The sequence below is a fragment of the Brassica napus genome, chromosome C2 (genome assembly GCF_020379485.1).
Source record: "Brassica napus cultivar Da-Ae chromosome C2, Da-Ae, whole genome shotgun sequence".
Classification (NCBI taxonomy): Eukaryota; Viridiplantae; Streptophyta; class Magnoliopsida; order Brassicales; family Brassicaceae; genus Brassica; species Brassica napus.
The window spans coordinates 27,763,980-27,784,676 of NC_063445.1; the positions used below are offsets into that span (position 1 = coordinate 27,763,980).

The window sequence follows — 20,697 nt, forward strand, 5'->3', positions numbered from 1 at the left end:
CAAATAGAAAAAGTATTTTTATTAGTTTATAAAACCAGTTAGGCATAAACATTAGCCAGTTCTTTTGGTACATGCTATTTTTTTTGGGTATCGTTTTTTTTTGTTTTGAAATTAGGCTACACTTGAATATTATAAATTTATGTGTGGATTTTGAGTTTTAAGTTGGATCTTTCTGGGTCTAAATGAGTTTGGTTCTAATGTATAATAAAAAATCTAAATAACAAATGTATTTAAAACAGTTTCGGATACTTGTAACAAAATAACCATATTATCCGATTAGGTCCAGATTTTATGAATATAGTTAGTTATATTACTAAAATATATAAGATTAATTACGAAAAATAAATATCAATATATAAAAATATAAAGAACCAATACCTAAGCGGATGAACGGATCTAGTTTGAACTTTAAAAATGCTGCCATATAGTCATATTATTCATGTAATCATCAATTATCTATGGTGTAAAATTTTCTAATAAAAAACGTGAAATGTAATTGCATCCTGTCTAATATTATTATCTTACCCAAATCCCGTAATTACACTCAAGTCAATAAATTGGTCATAACGACGCGACTTTTTTTGGCGGGCTGGTGGGCTTTTTGTGTCCACTTCCCAATGCTTATTCCAACACCATCTCACTGAACTTTACAAATCTACCCCTAAAATTAATTCATTTGTAAAGGTTTTTGTTTCTCTCTGCTCTTCTCTTCTCTCTCTATCTTTATCCTTTTGCTTTTGATGCTTCATTCTCCCTTTTCATTTTCCTCTCTGTAGCGTTTGTCTGTAGAAAACTCTCACCAAGGTTTCTTCTCAGATTTGAAAAAAAAGAAAGAAAAGTTTCTACACCACGACCAAATCCGTTTGGTTCTCCGACAGATCTAACCTACAATCTTTCGAATGCCGTTGCAAAGATCTCGAAAAACGGTGGAAAGCGAGGGTTTATCTAATGTGTGAGCCTCTCGTGAGCGAACCAAAAGTCTCAAACGGCGTCGTACCCGAAGCTACTCAAGTTATACTAACCACCAGAAACGGCGTCGTTCCGAAGAACGTTCTAGAAGGAGACGAAGCGGAGAGACGAGACGATTTGTTGCTAACTCCGATGGTGCGATCCAAATCCCAAGGAGCCACCCAGCGCGTGACTCCCACGCCACCTCCGCCAGACGTCGAGAAGCCCCTACCTAACGGAGATCTCTACACCGGCACCTTCTCCGGCGGGTTCCCGAACGGATCGGGGAAGTACCTGTGGAACGACGGGTGTATGTACGAAGGCGAGTGGAAGCGCGGGAAGGCGAGCGGGAAAGGCAAGTTCTCGTGGCCGAGCGGCGCGACCTACGAGGGCGAGTTCAAGTCCGGGAGGATGGAAGGCTTCGGGACCTTCGTCGGCGCCGACGGAGACACCTACCGAGGCCACTGGATCGCCGATCGGAAACACGGCCACGGCGAGAAGCGCTACGTCAACGGGGACTTGTACGAGGGGACGTGGCGGCGGAATGTGCAGGACGGGAAGGGGAGGTACGTGTGGAAGAACGGGAACCAGTACACCGGGGAGTGGCGCAACGGCGTGATTAACGGGAAAGGCGTCCTCCTCTGGCCTAACGGGAACCGTTACGAAGGCCAGTGGGAGAACGGCGTTCCCAAAGGGCTGTTGACCTGTGCTGACGGGAGTTCTTGGAGTGAGATGAGGAGTTTCTTTGATGGGATTGAGAAGAGGAAGAGATCCAGCGTTGACAGTGGAGTTGGAGGTGCGGGGGAGAAGGTGTTCCCGAGGATATGTATCTGGGAGTCGGATGGGGAAGCTGGGGATATTACCTGTGATATTGTTGATAATGTGGAAGCTTCGGTGATTTATAGAGATAGGTTGTCTGTTGATAGAGATGGGTTTAGGCAGTTTAGGAAGAATCCTTGTTGTTTCAGCGGCGAGGCTAAGAAGGCTGGTGAGACTATCTCCAAAGGGCATAAGAAGTATGATTTGATGCTCAACTTGCAACATGGCATCAGGTAATATATTCTTTGTTCTAAATCAGTTTAACCTCTTTTTAATAAACTAGTTTAAATCTGTTTAATCAACTAATAATATTAGTAAAACTTCACAAGTTTGTTAATTTAGTTTATTTTATATATTAATTTTAATTTTATAATTAAACTCAAAACTAAATATTTTATATAAATGTCATGGAGTATATATAAAATAAATTAATAGTCTGCCTATTTCTTGAACATAGTCGTTCAAAATCAATCTAAATTATTTAAATCGTTAAATTAAAAATAATAATTATTGGCCAATTATGTGTTTATGAATCTGTGTTCTGACCAAAGTTTGATATTTTAGGTATACTGTCGGCAAACATGCTTCCGTTGTACGAGACCTTAAGCAGAGTGATTTCAACCCGAGTGAAAAGTTCTGGACAAGGTTCCCACCGGAGGGTTCTAAGACTACGCCGCCGCATCAGTCTGTGGACTTCCGCTGGAAAGACTACTGCCCTTTGGTGTTTAGACGGCTGAGGGAGCTTTTCACGGTGGATCCTGCTGATTACATGTTAGCTATCTGTGGGGACGATGCTCTTCGAGAACTGTCTTCACCTGGAAAAAGTGGGAGCTTTTTTTACTTAACTCAAGATGACAGGTTTATGATTAAGACTGTGAAGAAATCAGAAGTCAAGGTTAGTTAGTCGTTGGCTCTTGGCTCTTGTCTTGACTTCTTGTTTGTTATTTGCATTCACATTAACTTGACCTGAAGTTTTTTGTTTGCTTAGGTGCTCCTACGTATGCTTCCAAACTACTACAAACACATCTGCCAATATGAAAACTCACTTGTGACTAAGTTCTACGGTGTACATTGCATCAAACCTGTTGGTGGCCAGAAGGTTTGTGCTGTTCATCAAGACTATTTGCTTCCATTGGATAATTTTCTAACGTTTTTTTTAATCTTACCAGACTCGGTTTATTGTCATGGGGAACTTGTTCTGCTCAGAATATAGAATCCAGAGACGGTTTGACCTTAAAGGGTCTTCCCATGGACGCTCCACCTCCAAACCTGAAGCTGAAATTGATGAAACAACTACTCTTAAGGACCTTGATCTTAACTTTTCTTTCCGTCTTCAGAGAAATTGGTATAAAGAACTAATGACGTAAGCTATCCAAATCACTTCTACCTCTTCTCTGCTTATGCCATTTTTGGCTGCACATTACTAATCTGGCTGCATATCAATGAGCAGGCAAATTAAACGGGACTGTGAGTTCTTGGAAGCTGAGAGAATAATGGATTATAGCCTTTTAATCGGAGTTCATTTCCGAGATGACAATACAGGAGACAAGATGGGTCTTTCTCCATTCGTTTTGAGATCTGGTTAGTTAACACCCTTCTCCTTCTTCCTCAAATCTTATTCTGCTGCTAGACCTGACCCATTGTAATGATATTGTGCAGGTAAGATAGAGTCATATCAAAACGAGAAATACATCCGCGGTTGTCGGTTCCTAGAAGCTGAACTTCAAGACATGGACCGTATCTTAGCTGGCAGGTACGCCAATCATCACAGTAAATGTTAAGTTGACCCAACATGACAGTCTTTTTGCATTCATAGTCACACAGAGAGTGGTTGAAAGGTTCAGTTTGAATGATAGAACTACGTTACATCCCAACGCATTATTAGTATTAAAAGTTGCTTGGCAGTTTTGTGGGGGCAGGCTCTACTGAATTGAAAACACAATAACTTTGTGGGGCAAACACACAGATCATGTGTGGGGCCTTTTTTAATGAGAAATGTAATTGAAAAATTTGATTGATTTTTTTTTTTTTTGCAGGAAACCGTTGATAAGATTAGGTGCAAACATGCCTGCAAGAGCAGAACGGATGGCTAGAAGAAGCGACTTTGATCAATATTCCTCTGGAGGAACAAACTATTTGTCACACGGAGAGGTATACGAGGTGGTTTTGTACTTTGGAATCATTGACATTTTGCAAGATTACGACATAAGCAAGAAGATAGAGCATGCGTATAAGTCTCTACAAGCGGATCCGTCTTCAATCTCAGCGGTTGATCCAAAACTATACTCCAAGCGGTTTAGAGATTTCATCAGCAGAATCTTCATTGAAGACGGCTAAAGATAATCAAAAGGTCTCTTCTTGTGTTTTCAACTCTATGGAATCGAGAAGCCAAACGGGCATATGCTGCTTGAGGGGGGCAAAGGTTGACTTCATAGCTTGATGAGGTGAATTGAATTCTTTCATTTTATATTAATGAGAGTGATGAGGTGATTAAAAAAAACAAATTTTTGGGTTGGGGATTTTATTTTTCTTTTGGAGGTGAGGAAGATATATGTGAATATAGATTTGTGGAGGTGAAGAAAAGTACATAAGCTGAGAAAAAAAAAATTGGGGAATAAGATAAGTTTAAATGAAAAGGACGGGTGTTTTATATTAGTCCCATTTGTTTTAGTTCCCCGTTTTTTATTTTTTGTAAACTAATTTTATTAGTTGAGACAAAAGAAAAAAAAGCTGAAAGATTTATTAAAATCTTCAAAAGAGGGTCCCTCCCATATTCTTCCCATGGGATCCATTTTCTTCACCATCCTTTTCACATCTAAAGAAACTTTACCAACAACTGTTGTTATTCAAACTCTATTTCAAGTCACATGTATGTGGTTCACATACATATTTGTATAAGGATAATATTGGGGGCAAATGTGATAATATTTGTTCATATATGGAAAATGAATCGACTGATTTACCTATGCATGCTACAAAAATATTTGGAGAAATCACAAATTCATAATACGAAAACATGTAATGTATATATTATGGTCAAAAGTAGAGAGAGAGAGTTTGTAATTGAGGAGGTTGTGTTATATCCTGAAAAGAAGAGAAAGCGAAGAGAGAAGACCACACATGTCTGCTTTTTGTAAACTCTCTGTAATAAACATCTCACATTACCATTTCTTTATTATAGTATTTAGAGTATGGTTTTCGATGTGTTTGTTGACTATTTTTATATATAAATATATTCTCCAGTCCGATCTATTCAGTTAGTACCGGTCCACGTTGCTTTGCATTGTAGATTTTAAATATGTAAAGCTTTTTTTGTGTTCACAGTAGACAAGTATGTGTTGGCAAAAAAAGAAAAGACGAGTATGATATTATTGAATAACTGATTTAAGTAGTGAGGAATACATATTTTCATGCATGCTTACTTTGACACACTCGACATACTCAGAAATTTAAATTAAATTCTTGTATGTAAACGAATTTTTTCTAAATAACCATTTTATGATTTTTATTCTAAATAACCAGTAGAGCAAAATAGTGTAAAAAGTCATAAACTAAAACTGATTAAAAACTAAAAGCAATAGATTTTTGTCAAAAAAAAAACTAAAAGCAATAGATTTTGGCACTAATTATCTTCAGATCATAGTCCAGATTTCTATGATATTTAAAATATATTATATTTTAAAAGATTTTTGGTGTTTTAAAATATGATAATGTTAAAATTAATTTATATTTAACCAATAATATCTTACAGTAATTTATGATTGGCTAAACTACTTTTAGTTTAGATTTTTTATTGATGTTTTTCTTAAAATAGTTTTTTCAATTTGGGTAATTCATACACATGATATATCCCCTAAACGTTATTTGAAAAATAATTTGCCATATGTCCTCTCTAAATCACTTTCGCAAAGAATGGTGACATGTCTAATAAAATTGATGACATAGCTTATGACTAAATATAACATTGACAATTACATTTAATGTTTATTTATATTTTTGGTAAACTTTTTAGAATATTGTAATAATTCATACATTATATTTAATGTTTTTTTGTGAGCAACCTAAATAGATTCATATAGACTCTACAAAACAAACTGGTAGCTCCACATTCATATGGACAACAAACGACAATTGCTTTTTGTACTGCATACGAGACTGTCCGTCCTTGAATTTTGCGTAAGTGGTATATGAATGAGCTCTTAGCTATTGAAACTTCTCTTCAAGATCTTTATGTCTTCCAAATAACCTGCAAAAACTGGTCATTCTTCTCGTTCCTAAACCATCTTCACCAACTGAGAACAATCTGTTGCAAATGTAACCTTCAGTCGTCTTAGATTCCTCATGCACTACAGTGCCCAAATGAGAGCTTTTATCTCCGAAAGTGGCGACTGCCTCACTCTTGTATTCTTCGCTCCTATTGCTATACCACCCTTGTCCCGAATAGATTTCTTGATTTTTCCATGATCCATCCGTAAAACACCATCTATTTGTAATAGGCAATAATATTGCTTCTACTAGTAATCGAGTTTATTTGATTTCTTGTGTTAGTGAAATATGTGCATCAACCCAAAGTAATGACTCTGTTTTTGCCAATTTGAGAGTATCTATAGGATCAATATCCAAATTGCTAAATACTTTGTTATTTCTTCTTTTCATATGTACCATAAGATCCATGCAAATTGTTGATCTTCCAATTCCGGAGAAACCCTCTAAAATAAATGATCCATGTTTGCAAAAAGTGATTGAGTGGAAAAGATGTTTGGATTCGATGGAATTCGTGAGAGTGTCCAAACCTGAGCCACCAGTTGATATTCAAAAAAACACATGTTTATGGATTCCTCTGGTGCTCCACATCATGCACAAATTGTATCCCCTTGTATTCTTCTTCTTAACCGCTGTACATCTTGATACCAGTTGCAATAAAAAATGTTTCATCTTAGGTGGACAACGTACTTTCCATAAGAAATCTTTCAGTGGAGAGACCGAATGACCATGCTCTGGTAGCATTCTTTCTCTATCCGGGTAAACTCATTATACTGTATATCCAGATTTAACAGTGTATCTTCCATTATTAGTAAAATGCTTTCCATCATGATATGTTGTTTTTTTAAATTATATAGGGGTATCATGGCCCCACAGAAGTGGTACAAACTAGTCACGTGTTACCACGTGTTAGTTCTCTGTTTCTGGCGATGCCAAAATGTTAATTCCCCAGTGGACGGGACTCGAACCCTGCCGATATGCCGTCTTAATTTGACTTAATGGTATATTTTCAATTATTTCGCATGATCCATCAAAGTCCGAATGACCTGTAAATTTCATGTTCTCGATGTTACATTTAATGTCGATTTGTATTTATGGTAAACTTTTCAGAATATGGTACTAATTCATGCATCATCATTGAAATAAATATATTCAATTATGACATTACAATTTTGAATTATTATTAAATTCTACTTTTTATAATTATCAATTTTATTACTAAAATTTTCAAAATTTTATACTTTTTTTTGTCATCACATTTTTTTTTGTAAAATTAGAAATTTTTAATCTTAAAATTGTTAGTTTTTTATATATCTACAAATTTTATAAATACTGTTTAGTTTTAATTTTGATAATTATAGAATTTTATATCAATTTTTATTAATTTTATACAAGTTGATTTAATAATATTTAACCAAAAAATAGATGGAAAAATCTATCCAAGATTATAATTTTAAATATATACATATATATTCGTAAGTATAATTTAAAATTAACAAAATTATTTTTGGGTTTAACTAAATCAAATTTATATTAAATATTGGTGAAAAGATAATAAAATCTACAATATTAATAAAATTTGATCTTTAAATATAATTTAAATATAATTTTTTTTACTGCACATGTTTGAGTAAATCACCTAGATTTAGATTATGAAAAAGAATAGTAGTAATTAGTAATACTCCATGTTTCATTTCTTGAGTAGTACAGTACTTATTAAAGATTCTTAAATTAAATATACCTGCACTTTAAGTTAAATATATATATATATATATATATATATATATCTACATACGAGCACTGAATGAAAAACGTTCAGCTTTCTTGCGAACCAAGTTTTAAGTTACTTGGTTATACTTGTAATACTACATAAATCGATGAGAACGAACACGCTCCCGCATGCAGGTGACAAGTCAAAGTTTCATTTTTCTTTCTTTCAAAGCAAAGAATATACTCCAAGAGTTGCTAACCTAATGTTTTTATTATGTAATGATACAATAGTTGAGCATTCCAAATACAATTAACAAAATGAAGGTACAAAATATCTTAACAGAGACAAAAGAAGAAGATAGAAGTGTACGTACTGTCTGAATAAATTAACTATAACGTAAATAAAATAAAATGAACAACTGTTCACTAAACGAGAAAATAGGAAAAAGACAGAGCTCTGAACAGTAGCTAGGTCTGCCAAAAACTTGCATGCCTAAAAAGCTTTTTAATTTATTTTCACAAATATCAACAATCTTTCTTACTCGTAGGTGTACTATTTATTTCTCATGTTACTTTAAGAAAAACATAGATAATAGTATTATTTACTGATTTAGGCAATAAGCTTGCGAAGAAGATACAGTATGATCTTTTTCATGTGAGGTCTGCCGATCTGTCTTGTTTTCTTCTGTCATGTTTGCCGTCTTGAACTCATTATATTTATAATATATATTCTGATTTTTCTGTGTGTGTTTATATGCATAGCGCGATAGCCATATGAATTGTACGCCAAGCTAAATTTAAAAATACTTGAGAAACTTAGTTATTTTGATGATATATGGATCACTAGACTGGAGCATTATGTTTTAGAAAGTTAATAACAATTAACTGTAAATCGCTTAGGACTATTGTTTTGGTGTTTTAGTCACTCAAACCTAATTAAAAATGTTCTCTTTACTTTATAAATAATTCACCAGGACAATGTATACTCTGCCTTTATTAAAAAGACAATGTATACTCGGCGATCTATGCAAGACATGTGTAGACAAGCGTTTTGTCAATTGTCTTCAACTAAGTAATTTATACTAAATCATCATGAAAATTTCAAACTATTGAATTGTTTGCAGGGGGATCATCCCAATGCAACGCAAACAAAATCCAAATCCAGGTGAATCTTCTTTGCCACGCCTTTGCTACTTTGTTTATCACATTTATTTTTTCTAAATCTAATAGATTTTTTTATTAGGGTCTATGAGAGAAATCGTAGTACCATCCAAGTTGTTCAACGATAGTAGACCAATGAATTCAACTACAAAGCATATTAAAATGCAATTAGCTACTCCGTCCGTTTCTAAATATATGATGCTTAGTTAAAAATACACATATTAAGAAAAGTTAATTTTTGTCTAGAAAATAACATTAAAACTATAAATTAATGGTATTCAACCAATTACAAAATAGATGATTAAATATGATTGGTTGTACAGTTTTCAATAAACTAAAAATTACCTAGAAAAATGAAAACATATTATATATTGAAACATGAATTTTTTTTAAAACATCATACATTTAGGAACAAATGGAATATTGTTTAGAACTTACTGTAAATTTTATAACAACTTGATTTGATACTAGTATTATACTTCTTCCGGTTCTGAATAAGTGTTAATTTGACATTTTTACACAGACTAAGAAAGTAGCGAAAATATAGATAAGTTGCTATTAATTATATCTTTCTGACCAATAGTATTTGAGATAAATAAAATTATTTATAAAATCTATGTAGTTTGCAATTAATTTTCAGCTGAAAGTAAGTATAATTTGTATTAAAATTGTAAAGTGACACTTTTTGTATAACAAAAAAACTAAAATGATATTCCCTCCGTTTCATAATATACGTAGTTTTGGCTAAAAGCACGAAGATTAAGAAAATTATTATGTTTTTAAAAAATATTTTATAATAAATAGGTTAGATATAATTTAATTTGATTGGTCACACTGTATTCAATAAATGTAAAAGTTACCTAGAAATACGAAAACTACTTATATTTTAAAACAAAAATATTTCACTAAAACTATTTACAATACGAAACGAGGAGTATTTATTAGTACGAAATAGAAGGAGTAGTATGGTAGAAATAATAATAAATTTGAATTGTGAGTTTCGAAACGAGGGACGAGGAAACTTTTGAAGGCCTATTATTGGAAAACGTATCAACGTGAAAGTCAAGCCTACTTACTGACCTATTAACCATTTTTTGTTGAATAATTTGAGCTTTAAACTATAGGCTTTCTCTCACTTCATTAGTCTCCTTAAAAGGCAAAACATAGTTTTGTTTATAGCTAATCTGAATATCATAAACCAATACCAAGACTAATGCATAGCTATTAGCTACTGTGAATAAATTCTACAAAGGCCAAGCATGAGATCAAAGATTTGACACATTCGAGGCAAAAATAAATTCAATGAAGACAGAAAGCGATGGGGAATTTAAGTGGCCTCAAATTGTCTGAAATTGAAAAGCCACCAAATATGGCCATTGGTATTTTTAATAGGCACATTAATTCACATTCCAACATAGGGTTCCACTATAAGGGGACACAGCCTCTCAGCCATCCTTTTCTTATCATTCTTGTATACTTCTATTTTCTGTTCCATGGAGAAAGCAGTTAAGTTTCGTCTACAGTAATTTACACAAACAATATGATTCTTTCTTAATTTGCAATTAAACAGAATATTGTCCCATGTTAATTTTAAAGTGTTTTCAGTTTTATTTTGTATCGTTATGTTAGACATATATAGATTACTAGTTTTGCAAATAAATAGAAAATGCTCTGGAGTTTTTCAATTAGGTATCTAACCTAAAAAATAATTTTATTTTAGTAAAATAAGTTTAATGTATATTGAATCAGTACACAACATATATCATAAAAGATTAAAGTGTTGAGAATATTTAGTTTTAGTTATTTTTCTACACGTAATTTTTTATTATTATTAAAAAAATTATTAATAAATACTCCTTCCGTTCATAATAGTTGATGTTTTAGAAGATGTTTGTTGTTTCAAAATAGATGAAGTTTTGATATATTTATATTATTTTTAAGTTTATTGAAAATTGTGTAACCAATTAGATTTTGCAGTCATTTTTTAATTGGTTGAATGATTTTAAAATTATATTTGTAAAGTTACTTTTTGAAAAAAAATAGATTTATTAATATGTGTGCAATGAGTCAAAACATCATTTATTGGGAAACAGAGGGAGTATCTATATATAAAGATGCTTGAAAACAATGGACATCTAGTTCAAGAAACATAATTATTTTCAATAAATGAATCGGCTAGCAAGAGCAGAAGTTAGACATGTAAACCTAACGCTAATGATGGTGTCTTCTCTTCCTGAAGAAAACCTCATGATACATGACGCGTATTGTTTTCTTTGTTTCCAACCCCCATATCTGTAGCTTTTAAAGTAAAGTCCGTTTTTTTTCACTTCAATAGGATCATGGCTGTTATTATCGATTAATAATCTAAAGGCTTAATCTTACAAATTTACCACGACAGGTTTCTATATATAAATATCATGACATGCAATCACTCATTTTTGTATTACTTGAATAAACACAAGCAATAATACATTTTTTTTACCCAGGACCTCGTAGTCCAGTGGTACTACCTCTTTGGGGAGGGAAGGTCGGCTGTTCGACTCGCGTGGAGGGGGAGGCGTGTCCAGGGCCCGTAAAAAGGTACAGACAAAGGCTGGCGTCGTGCCTAGGTGGTGGGCCGCAAGGCCAACACCTGGTTAAAAAAAAATAAAAAAAAAATAATACATTTTTGATTGATTGCAGGAGACACGTAGTATTTTTTTATAACGTTTGCATGATGTAATAATACTAAAATAGCTCACAAAAAAATAATACCAATATTATAGTTTTTGTGTGTGTATGTAAAAGTATTAATGACTTGGGTTGGATGTACCGCGTGTGTGTGCCATGATGTAACTCGAGATCAACCATGCAAGTTCCACATTTAGTAATAGTTTCTATCATGGCCGGTTTCACTTTCATGTAATAATTTTTTTTTCGAATTCTTGTTTTTTTTTCTATACAACCCTCGAGTTTTTTTGTAACCGAATATATTGTGGATTAATCAACACCATTCTCAATATCAGTAGAAAACAAATTAGTGGATTACGTATTTTATTACAATTTGAACAAAACACAGAAGACGAAAATTAATCTCCAACAATGTATAATCATTAAATTCTCAAAACAATAAAACACATTGTAAAGTTACAAAAAAATAAAATAAAAATAAAAACACATTGTAGAATCATTATGTTTTTATATATGCTGCTAACCTTCTATAATATCTATATTATAATATTTTTGACGTATACATCTCCAATATCTATTAGCTTTATGTTATATATGGTCATAATACGAATGACATTTATAATAATTGTATGGCTGAAAAGAGGAAAACAAGCGAAATATAATCTTAAGTGGATATATAAGGATGATATTCATTTATAGAGATTGTATTTTTGTGTTTGAGGCAACTTCTTGAATGGTGGTGGGTTGGTGGGGGCATCTTCCATGTTCTCCCCCAAATGCTTTGATATCTCAACGCTTCTATTTTTATTTTATTACAAAAAACGCTCGTGATCATGGGACACTAAATTTTTTTTTTTGGTATTCAGAATAGACTTGTTAAATAAATACATAATTTTTTTTAAAAAAAAAAGATGAAATAAAATTTTATTTTGTTTCTGTTTCTCTTTTTGTTCCATTACGTGGTAGTTATCCAAGCTTGGTTTTGTGTCGTTCTATAATATATAGCTTTATACCTTTTATATATTATATACATGTTGTTAATAATTCAAAACAATAGCTAAAAACTCTTGCCACATATTTCATCTATATTTGTGGATTTATATAGTTCCATGGATTGTTCTATAAAATATCTCTTGTTTTTTCTTTTTTGCTTTTTACATGAAAGGTCTCTTAAGGGCATATATCTTGTCAAGTAGTAGAAAGTGGAGTATATATCACGAGCGCAATTACAAAATAGGCAAAATAAATCTGAAGAGAAGAAAAGAAAAGATGGATCACATGGTTGTGGGTCCATTTAAATGGGCCCATAGAATAAGAAAGGCCCACTTAAGTAATGGTTCAAAAGCAAAAAAAAACTTAGAAAATGACGGGTAGGGTGATTTAGACGAACAAAATAAATGGACAAGTAGAGATGACTGTTAGTACATAAATGTGATCGGGTCAAGTAGGCATCGACTAGTCCATTTACCAAATTGGTCTCCTTGTTCTATCAATTTCAAAATCGTTTGGTCTCATTTCTTGGGATCCTAATTCGATATCTTGTTCCCCATGATTCGTGTCCTCTCACATATCATATGTTTTTTGTATCATATAAACAAAATATCAAACGAATCAATGAAATTTTGTGATATAAAATATAAATTTTGTTTGTAGCTTCAATGCTGACCTTGGATTCTTCTAATGGGTTCCAAAACAATTTAATGGGCTTCATCCATTGGGCTTCGATGGAATAAGTTAACAATAGAATAATTACTCTTTAATTCTACCAGATCAAGAGGCTCGGTGACTAATAAAAAGTTGTTAATGGGCTAACGTTTTTATTCGTGTTATGAGGATAACGAAGCAAACAAGAAACTAGAGAAGCTGGAGAGTATTACAGAACAAGAACAAGTTCAAGAGCATGTTTGCTAGGAAGTTCTCTTCTTCCTCTGCAATGGCAGTTATTGATCAAATTTTCATCCCAACAGAGTAGTAGAGTGGTACCACAGAAAGGTCTTAGCAGTTCTATTTGCGAGGAGCTTTCTTCTTTCCCGCAATGGCAACTCTCTTACCCTTCTTAGTGCGAGCATTAGTCTTGGTTCTTTGACCTCTGCAAGGCATCCCATGTCTATGTCTACTTCCTCTGTAACAGTCTACTTCCACCAGTCTCTGTATCTCCGATCCAACACGCCTCCTCTTCATACCAACAACAACAATGATGGAAACCAAACAAGCTTTAAAAAATAAAAGAAAGTTAAAAAGTATATGATACTGAGAAAAGGGTTTGTACCAATTCATCACCATGTTGGTGCATGCCAACTTCTTCACGGAGGTCAATAAGCTCTTTACCAGTTAAGTCTCTGGCAAGTTTGTTGGTGATGCCGAGCCCACAGAGAACCTGGTGAGACTTACGGCGTCCTATTCCGTAAACTTCTTGAAGACCGGTTTTGAGGGGCTTGTGGTTTGGAACCTCTGCGTTTCCCACACGGATTCCTTGCACACGCAGTCCATGAAACTACAGAGAAAGAGACCAAAGTAAAATGTTTATCATTTTGTTCAACCCCAACATATATATAAACTAGGGGGTGTCCGCGCGACGGAATATTGTTTTATTATTGTTAAGAGAATGATTTTTTTTTGGATAATGTAATTATGTTATCGTTTTTATTTGTTAAGATCATTATTTGATGTTTTTAGTTTGTTATGTAGTAGGTGATAAGTTAATATATTTTGTCTGTTTTTTTTTGAATAATGTGTTGTTGTGTGTATACTTGTTAGTAGTCAAATGAGCCCCTAACGTAAACTAATATTGAATTTCAATAACTTTGCATCTACGCATTTGTTGATTCTAAGATTAACGGTTTCATCGTCAAAATTGTATTATATATTTTTCATATTTTTGAAAATTATAATTTTTTAAGATGTTTTTTGCCCTCTCCCCATATTTTAAACTTGAGCCCTCACCTTCTATGTATTTTGTTACATTTCTGGTGTGCGGTGCTTCTCACCATCACCGGAAAAAGACTCACATTTTTCTCTTGTTTTTCTTGCCTTCTTCACCTATGAGATTATATGGTATTTGTTGCAGATCGGGTTTATGAGTTTTCAGTTGTTCGGTTGCTTCCCACGGCATTGTACGCTGTTCCAGTCAATATTGATTGCTCTTCTTCTTCCTTAGATTTCAGCTGATGTTAGGAAGTGCATCTCCTTGGTTGGGTCATAGTTTATTCGTTTTTGATTTTGTATTCCTCGTCGTTGGCTTACCGTCAATAGTCTCTGCTCGTTTTGGTTTTCAAGATCTAGTTTTTGGTGTTCTGACTTCTATGCTCTCTTTCATAGCGTGAGGACGGCTCCATAGTTTTCTGATTTCGCTCTGTCTCCCTTTCCCTCTTTATTCTTGCATCTCTTTGCAGCTTTCATCGCATCTCTGGTGGCTCTCCCTTTCACCATGTTTGCCACTCGAGATTTGGATAATGTTTTCGTTCGTGTATGCTATGTGGGCTTGGAAGGTTATTTCTGGTCTCAAGTTTAGTCTCTGATTTTTTGGTGGTTGTCTTCCATTCTCCCTCTCTCAAGTTGTTTCTTTTCTTTCCATGTTTTCCTTGGTATAGGTGTGCGGAGTTAGTCTCTTGGAGCTTTGGTCCCTTCTATCCAGAGCTTTGTGGTTTTTCAGTTGGATGGCGTCTTGTATGTTCTTGTTTAGTCTGTGAGGTGTTTCTTACTTTTTAGCTACTGGTTGTGATTCCGGTGTTTTATGCATATATTTTCCTGCTTTTTGGTGGCTTTGGCCTTTCGATTATTATTATCCCTTTGGTCCGCTTTCTTAGTTTATGTGTTGGTTGTCTAGTTTCTTATTCTTAATTTGATTATCTTATGATACTAATAGTGAAATAAATATAATTTGTAAATGAAATAATAAAAATTAGTAAAAATAATAAAATGATGAAAAGTCTTGCTATTTTTAGGTGTGAATAAATTAAATATTTAAAATATATTTATATTATTTTATTTATTTCTTGAATTTTAGAGACCAATAAGTGTGAGAAGAATTAGATAATACACAATTAAAAATTTATGGAAAAAATTGCAATAATTTAAAAGAAGAAGAATTTAAATTAAAAAAAAACATGAGGACACATGTCAACGAACCCCCTTCCACATGTCATAAGAATGGAAAAAGCCAACTTTATATATATAGATAATAACAGTTGTGAAGCAGATGAATCGATTCGATCTAATGAAACCCTAATTTTGAAGAAGATGGGAATGTCAGGAACCCTACTACATCGACGAGAATTCGAGAGAGAGGAACTCACCGATAGATTACGAAGCAGAGACTGGCTATGGTCGAACAAAGTCGCCGCGGATCTGCGCAAACCCAACATCGTAGGTAGAAAGAATCTGTGAGATTCACGGCCAAGGAAGGAGAGAAAGAGATTCAGATTCAAACCGCGTTTTCAACCAAACGCAAACGCGTCTCTGCTTCCTTTCGCTTATTGGGCTTTAGATAAAACTATTATTGGGCTTTTTAATTTATTAGGAAAGGCCTCGAATCCCATAAGCTATATGAATGTTGGTTTAAGCTGAGCCCAATTTTTCTGAATGTTGTAAAGAAACCATTCATGTTTTAGTAGGAACTTGCGTTATTGGTCAAGATCTTTCTTTCTGCTGAAAAGGAAATTTCATTTCAGAGATAAACGTTGAAGTTTACAAGATGTGATTTATTGTTATCGCAAACTCAAGAACACAATATTAAACCACAATAAGAAACTCTTCTTATTAATCACTTTGAGGAAAATCACCCAAAACCTCAAACTCACAAACTCATAAACTCACACACCTTATGCAACCTCTTGCATATTCTTTTATAAGACACACTTAGTCCTTATCACGTTAGGACTTACACAATATTCAGATTAACTCAAATCTAATTAGGATTTAGATAACTTGCCACTCAAGTTACTTTCAAGTTTATCTCCAACATTCTCCCCTTTAAACTTAAAGCTAACTTGAGTGACATCTTGTACTCCTATCAGTTCCCTCATCTCCTTGTATTTGACCCTTCCAAGTGCCTTGGTTAGAATGTCAGCTCTTTGTTCCTCTCCTGGCACATGTTGAACCTCTATCAAGTCATTCTCAACACACTCACGGATGAAATGATATCGCCTATGTATGTGCTTGCTGCGCCCATGAAACACAGGGTTCTTAGTGAGTGCTAGAGCCGATTTGTTGTCCACGAGTACAGCCACTCTTTCACGTGATTGCCCGCTGATCTCCTCATATAAGTCTTGGAGCCAAATCACCTGCTTAGCTGCCTCGGTTGCTGCCATGAACTCAGCCTCACAAGATGATAATGCAACAGTTTCCTGCTTCTGAGAACACCATGTTATTGGACTGTTTCCTAGATAGAAAACGTGTCCAGCAGTGCTACGCCCATCATCTTCATCTACTGCATGAGAGCTGTCGCTGTAGCCTCTTAACTCGGCTTTAGCTCCCCTGTTGAAGACTAGACCATACGACACAGTTCCTTGCAGATACCTCAGAATTTGCTTAAGTGCTGCTCCATGTGATTCTTTAGGTTGCTGCATGTACCGACTCAACACACCAACAGAGTATGAAAGATCAGGGCGTGTGTGAAGTAAGTACCTGAGACAGCCAATGTTTCTTCTGTACTCTTTCTCGCTTATGTTTTTCTCTTCACTCCCCTTTGAAAGACGCAGACCTGGATCCATTGGGGCGTGAACTGCGTTGCAGTCCTCCATTTTTGTTTCACTCAGAATCCTTTTTGCGTATCTTTCTTGTGTTAAGGTGATGCCGTACTCATGTTGACATACCTCAATGCCAAGATAGTAAGTCAATTTTCCCAGGTCACTCATCTCGAATTTTCTTGACATTCTTTTCTTAAACTCTTGTATTGCTTCCATGCTTGATCCTGTGATTAAGAGGTCATCCACGTACACGGCAACAAGAAGGAGCCGATCTTTGTCTCGACTCAGATATAAAGCGGGCTCCTTAGTGCACTTCTCGAAGTTGAGTTGGCCAAGAACACTATTTAGTTTCTCATTCCAAGCCCTTGGCGCTTGTTTTAAACCGTAAAGTGCTTTGCTCAACTTATAGACCTTGTCTTCCTTTCCTTTGATTGTGTATCCCTCAGGCTGAGCAACATAAACCTCTTCCTTAAGATCACCATGAAGAAAAGCTGTCTTTACATCCAAATGATGTACCTGCCAACCATTGGATGCTGCAAGAGCCAATAACAGACGGATCGTTTCAATGCGTGCGACTGGGGCAAACACTTCTTCGTAGTCGATACCATGCCTCTGTATATACCCCTTTGCCACAAGCCTAGCCTTGAAATTGTTTATGCTTCCATCTGAATTTCTCTTGATTTTAAACACCCATTTTAATCCTATAGCTTTGGCTCCTTTAGGAAGATCAACAAGAATCCACGTTTTGTTTCTCTCGATTGAATCCATCTCACTATCACACGCATCTCTCCAAACCTTTTCTTTCTTTGCCTCACTGTAACTCCACGGTTCCTCGTCTAACAGCATCAACAACTCCTCACTATCGTCCTCTGCTAGTAATATATAATCCTCCAGGTAACTCGGTATCCTTGTTTCCCGTGTTGATCTTCTCAAGACAATGCTATCAGGCGCTTCTTCAGTATTACCATCAACTTGATCCTCAGCGTACACTTCAGCTGTTCCTTCTTCGTTATCATCATCATTCATTCCCTTATTTCCAAAATCTCCGAGGATAACTTTAAACATTCCTGGATCACCATTGATCTCCTTCTCCTTCCCAGTCCAATTCCAACCACTGTTTTCATCAAACACTACGTCTCTACTCACCACAATCTTCCGGTTCGTTGGGTCATATAACCTGTATGCCTTAGACCCTGGCTCTGTTCCAAGATGCACCAACTTTTGAGACCTATCGTCTAGCTTCCTGAGGTGTCCGATATCTTTCTTGGCATATCCCAAACATCCAAACACACGTATATGCTCTACACTTGGCTTCTTCTTCTTAAACACTTGATATGGTGTTTTTGTCACCAGAACTCTTGTAGCTACTCGGTTTATAAGATATGTAGAGTGTCTCACAGCTTCCCCCCAAAGGTAGTTTGGCATGTTCATGTGTTTTAGAATGCTTCTGGTCATGCCTAGCAAGGTTCTGTTTCTTCTTTCGACAACTCCGTTTTGCTGAGGAGAGTAAGGAGCAGTGAAGTGTCTAGATATCCCTGATGTCTCACAGAAGTTTTGGAACTCTCTTGAACAGAATTCTCCACCACGATCTGTTCTAAATGTCTTGATCTTTGCTCCTGTTTCTTTCTCAACGATTGCCTTGAACCTTTTGAATTTCTCAAAAGCTTCTCCTTTTTCCTTTAGAAGAACAGACCACATGTACCGACTGTGATCGTCTATCAGAACGAAAATGTATCTATTCTTGGCAGGTGTGGTGGGCGTGATAGGTCCGCAAAGATCCCCGTGAATCAGTTCTAGGACGTGACTTGCGCGATACGGTGTTGCTTTAGGAAACGAGTACCTTGCTTGCTTTCCAAGTAGACATGATGAGCAGGATTCTTTCCCAGTCTCTACATTCGGTATTCCAGTAACAAGCTCTTTCCTGATCATGATCTTCATAGACTCTCTCCCAATGTGGCCTAACCTTGCGTGCCATTTGTCTCCTTCGCTAACCGACATTGTTTGTAGACACTTAGTTTCTGTACGTTCCATGATCACTTTGTACAGTCTGTTCTTTGACCTTGTTGCTTTTGTGATCAGTTTTCCTTCCTTGTCGTGTAGAGTGAGATAATCATCTCGCATCCGTATCTCGCAGCCTGACTCGGTAGCCTGTCCAAGGCTGATAATGTTACTCCGTAGATCAGGTATGTAATACACATCAGATAGGATTCTGCGTTCTCAATCTCCACTAACAAACATAACTGAACCCTTTCCTTTTATATCAATGCGTGAGTCATCTCCGAACCGCACCTTACCTGTGATTGTCTCGTCATTGTTGCGAAAATAGGCTCGGTTTCCAGTCATATGATTACTCGCGCCATTGTCGAGATACCAAGTGTTTTCTCCCACCAGGTTTGTTTCGAAGTCTCGGGGATTCATGTTCTTCTCGTTTAGAAAAATTACTTCATGCATCATAAGGTCTTCAGCTTCTTGGGTAGCATCATCCTTAGTCTCACGGGTTTCCTGCAGCTTTAGCAATCGGTCGGGGTAGTCCATGGCGAAATGGCCATTCTTGTCACACCTGAAACAAGTGATTTTTGACAAATCACGATCATAGTTGTAAGCAAAACGCCCACGACCTCTTCCTCTGTTCCAAAACCTTCCTCCTCTGCCTCGTCCTCTGTAGTTGTTGTTCTCTCGACCGTTGTTATCACGATTCCCTTGCTGAGAGTCATTACTTGCGTACATCAGCTTTGTTTGATTGTCTTGTTCATCTTCTTCCTCGTCAGCTACTCATTCCTCGAACGCCTTTAAGCGACCCACAATGTCCTCGAATGTTGTTGTTTTTAGGTCGAGAACTTGCTCTAAGGATGCCACGATATGAATATACTTCTTCCTAGGAAGACTTTTGAGAAACTTCTTGACGATCCTTATTTCTTCAATACTCTCACCCATCGCAGCTGATTTTGACGTAATCTCTGACAATTTTCCCACGAAATCATCAATCTTATCTGTTTCTTTCATCTTTAGCCGATCGAACTCTGCACTCAAGGTTTGTAGGTGAGCTTCTCGAACCCTATCTGCTCCCATATGTCTCGATTTGATAGCCTCCCAGACCTTCTTCGCGGTGTCTAGTTCTCCAACCTGTAATATCAATGTCTCTGGTATTGATTGAAAGAGCAATGCCATGGCCATGTTATTCTTCTTTACGTTGTCGGATTCTGTTTCAACAACCTCCCAAGCTTCATGCACCTTTAGTAAAACTTTGATTCTCATCGCCCATACCGTATAATTTGTTGTGTTCAGCATTGGACAGTTGATTGAAGAAGGAACTCCTCCTTCCTTAGGTTTCACGAGAGTTGTGATGTCTCCCATGACTTCCGTTCACTCAAGATCGTCTCCGTAAGCTCTGATACCAAATATTGTTATCGCAAACTCAAGAACACAATATTAAACCACA

General features: G+C 35.6%; 2 protein-coding genes across 2 annotated transcripts; one reads left to right on the forward strand and one right to left on the reverse strand.

Moving 5' to 3' along the window:
* Window positions 1-496: 496 nt before the first annotated feature.
* LOC106415086 (phosphatidylinositol 4-phosphate 5-kinase 2) lies at window positions 497-4,517 on the forward strand. The gene is made up of 7 exons (XM_013855702.3): window positions 497-2,000; window positions 2,332-2,662; window positions 2,756-2,866; window positions 2,937-3,130; window positions 3,218-3,348; window positions 3,427-3,520; window positions 3,804-4,517. Exons 1-7 carry the CDS (start codon window positions 949-951, stop codon window positions 4,102-4,104), a joined length of 2,214 nt encoding a protein of 737 aa, XP_013711156.1. The 5' UTR covers window positions 497-948; the 3' UTR covers window positions 4,105-4,517.
* Window positions 4,518-13,354: 8,837 nt separating this feature from the next.
* LOC106412066 (small ribosomal subunit protein S13, mitochondrial) lies at window positions 13,355-16,055 on the reverse strand. The gene is made up of 3 exons (XM_013852954.3): window positions 15,867-16,055; window positions 13,841-14,065; window positions 13,355-13,746 (listed from the first exon to the last, which is right to left on the reverse strand). The coding sequence occupies exons 1-3, from the start codon at window positions 15,933-15,935 to the stop codon at window positions 13,576-13,578; spliced, it is 465 nt and encodes a 154-aa protein (XP_013708408.1). The 5' UTR covers window positions 15,936-16,055; the 3' UTR covers window positions 13,355-13,575.
* Between the last annotated feature and the right edge of the window lie 4,642 nt (window positions 16,056-20,697).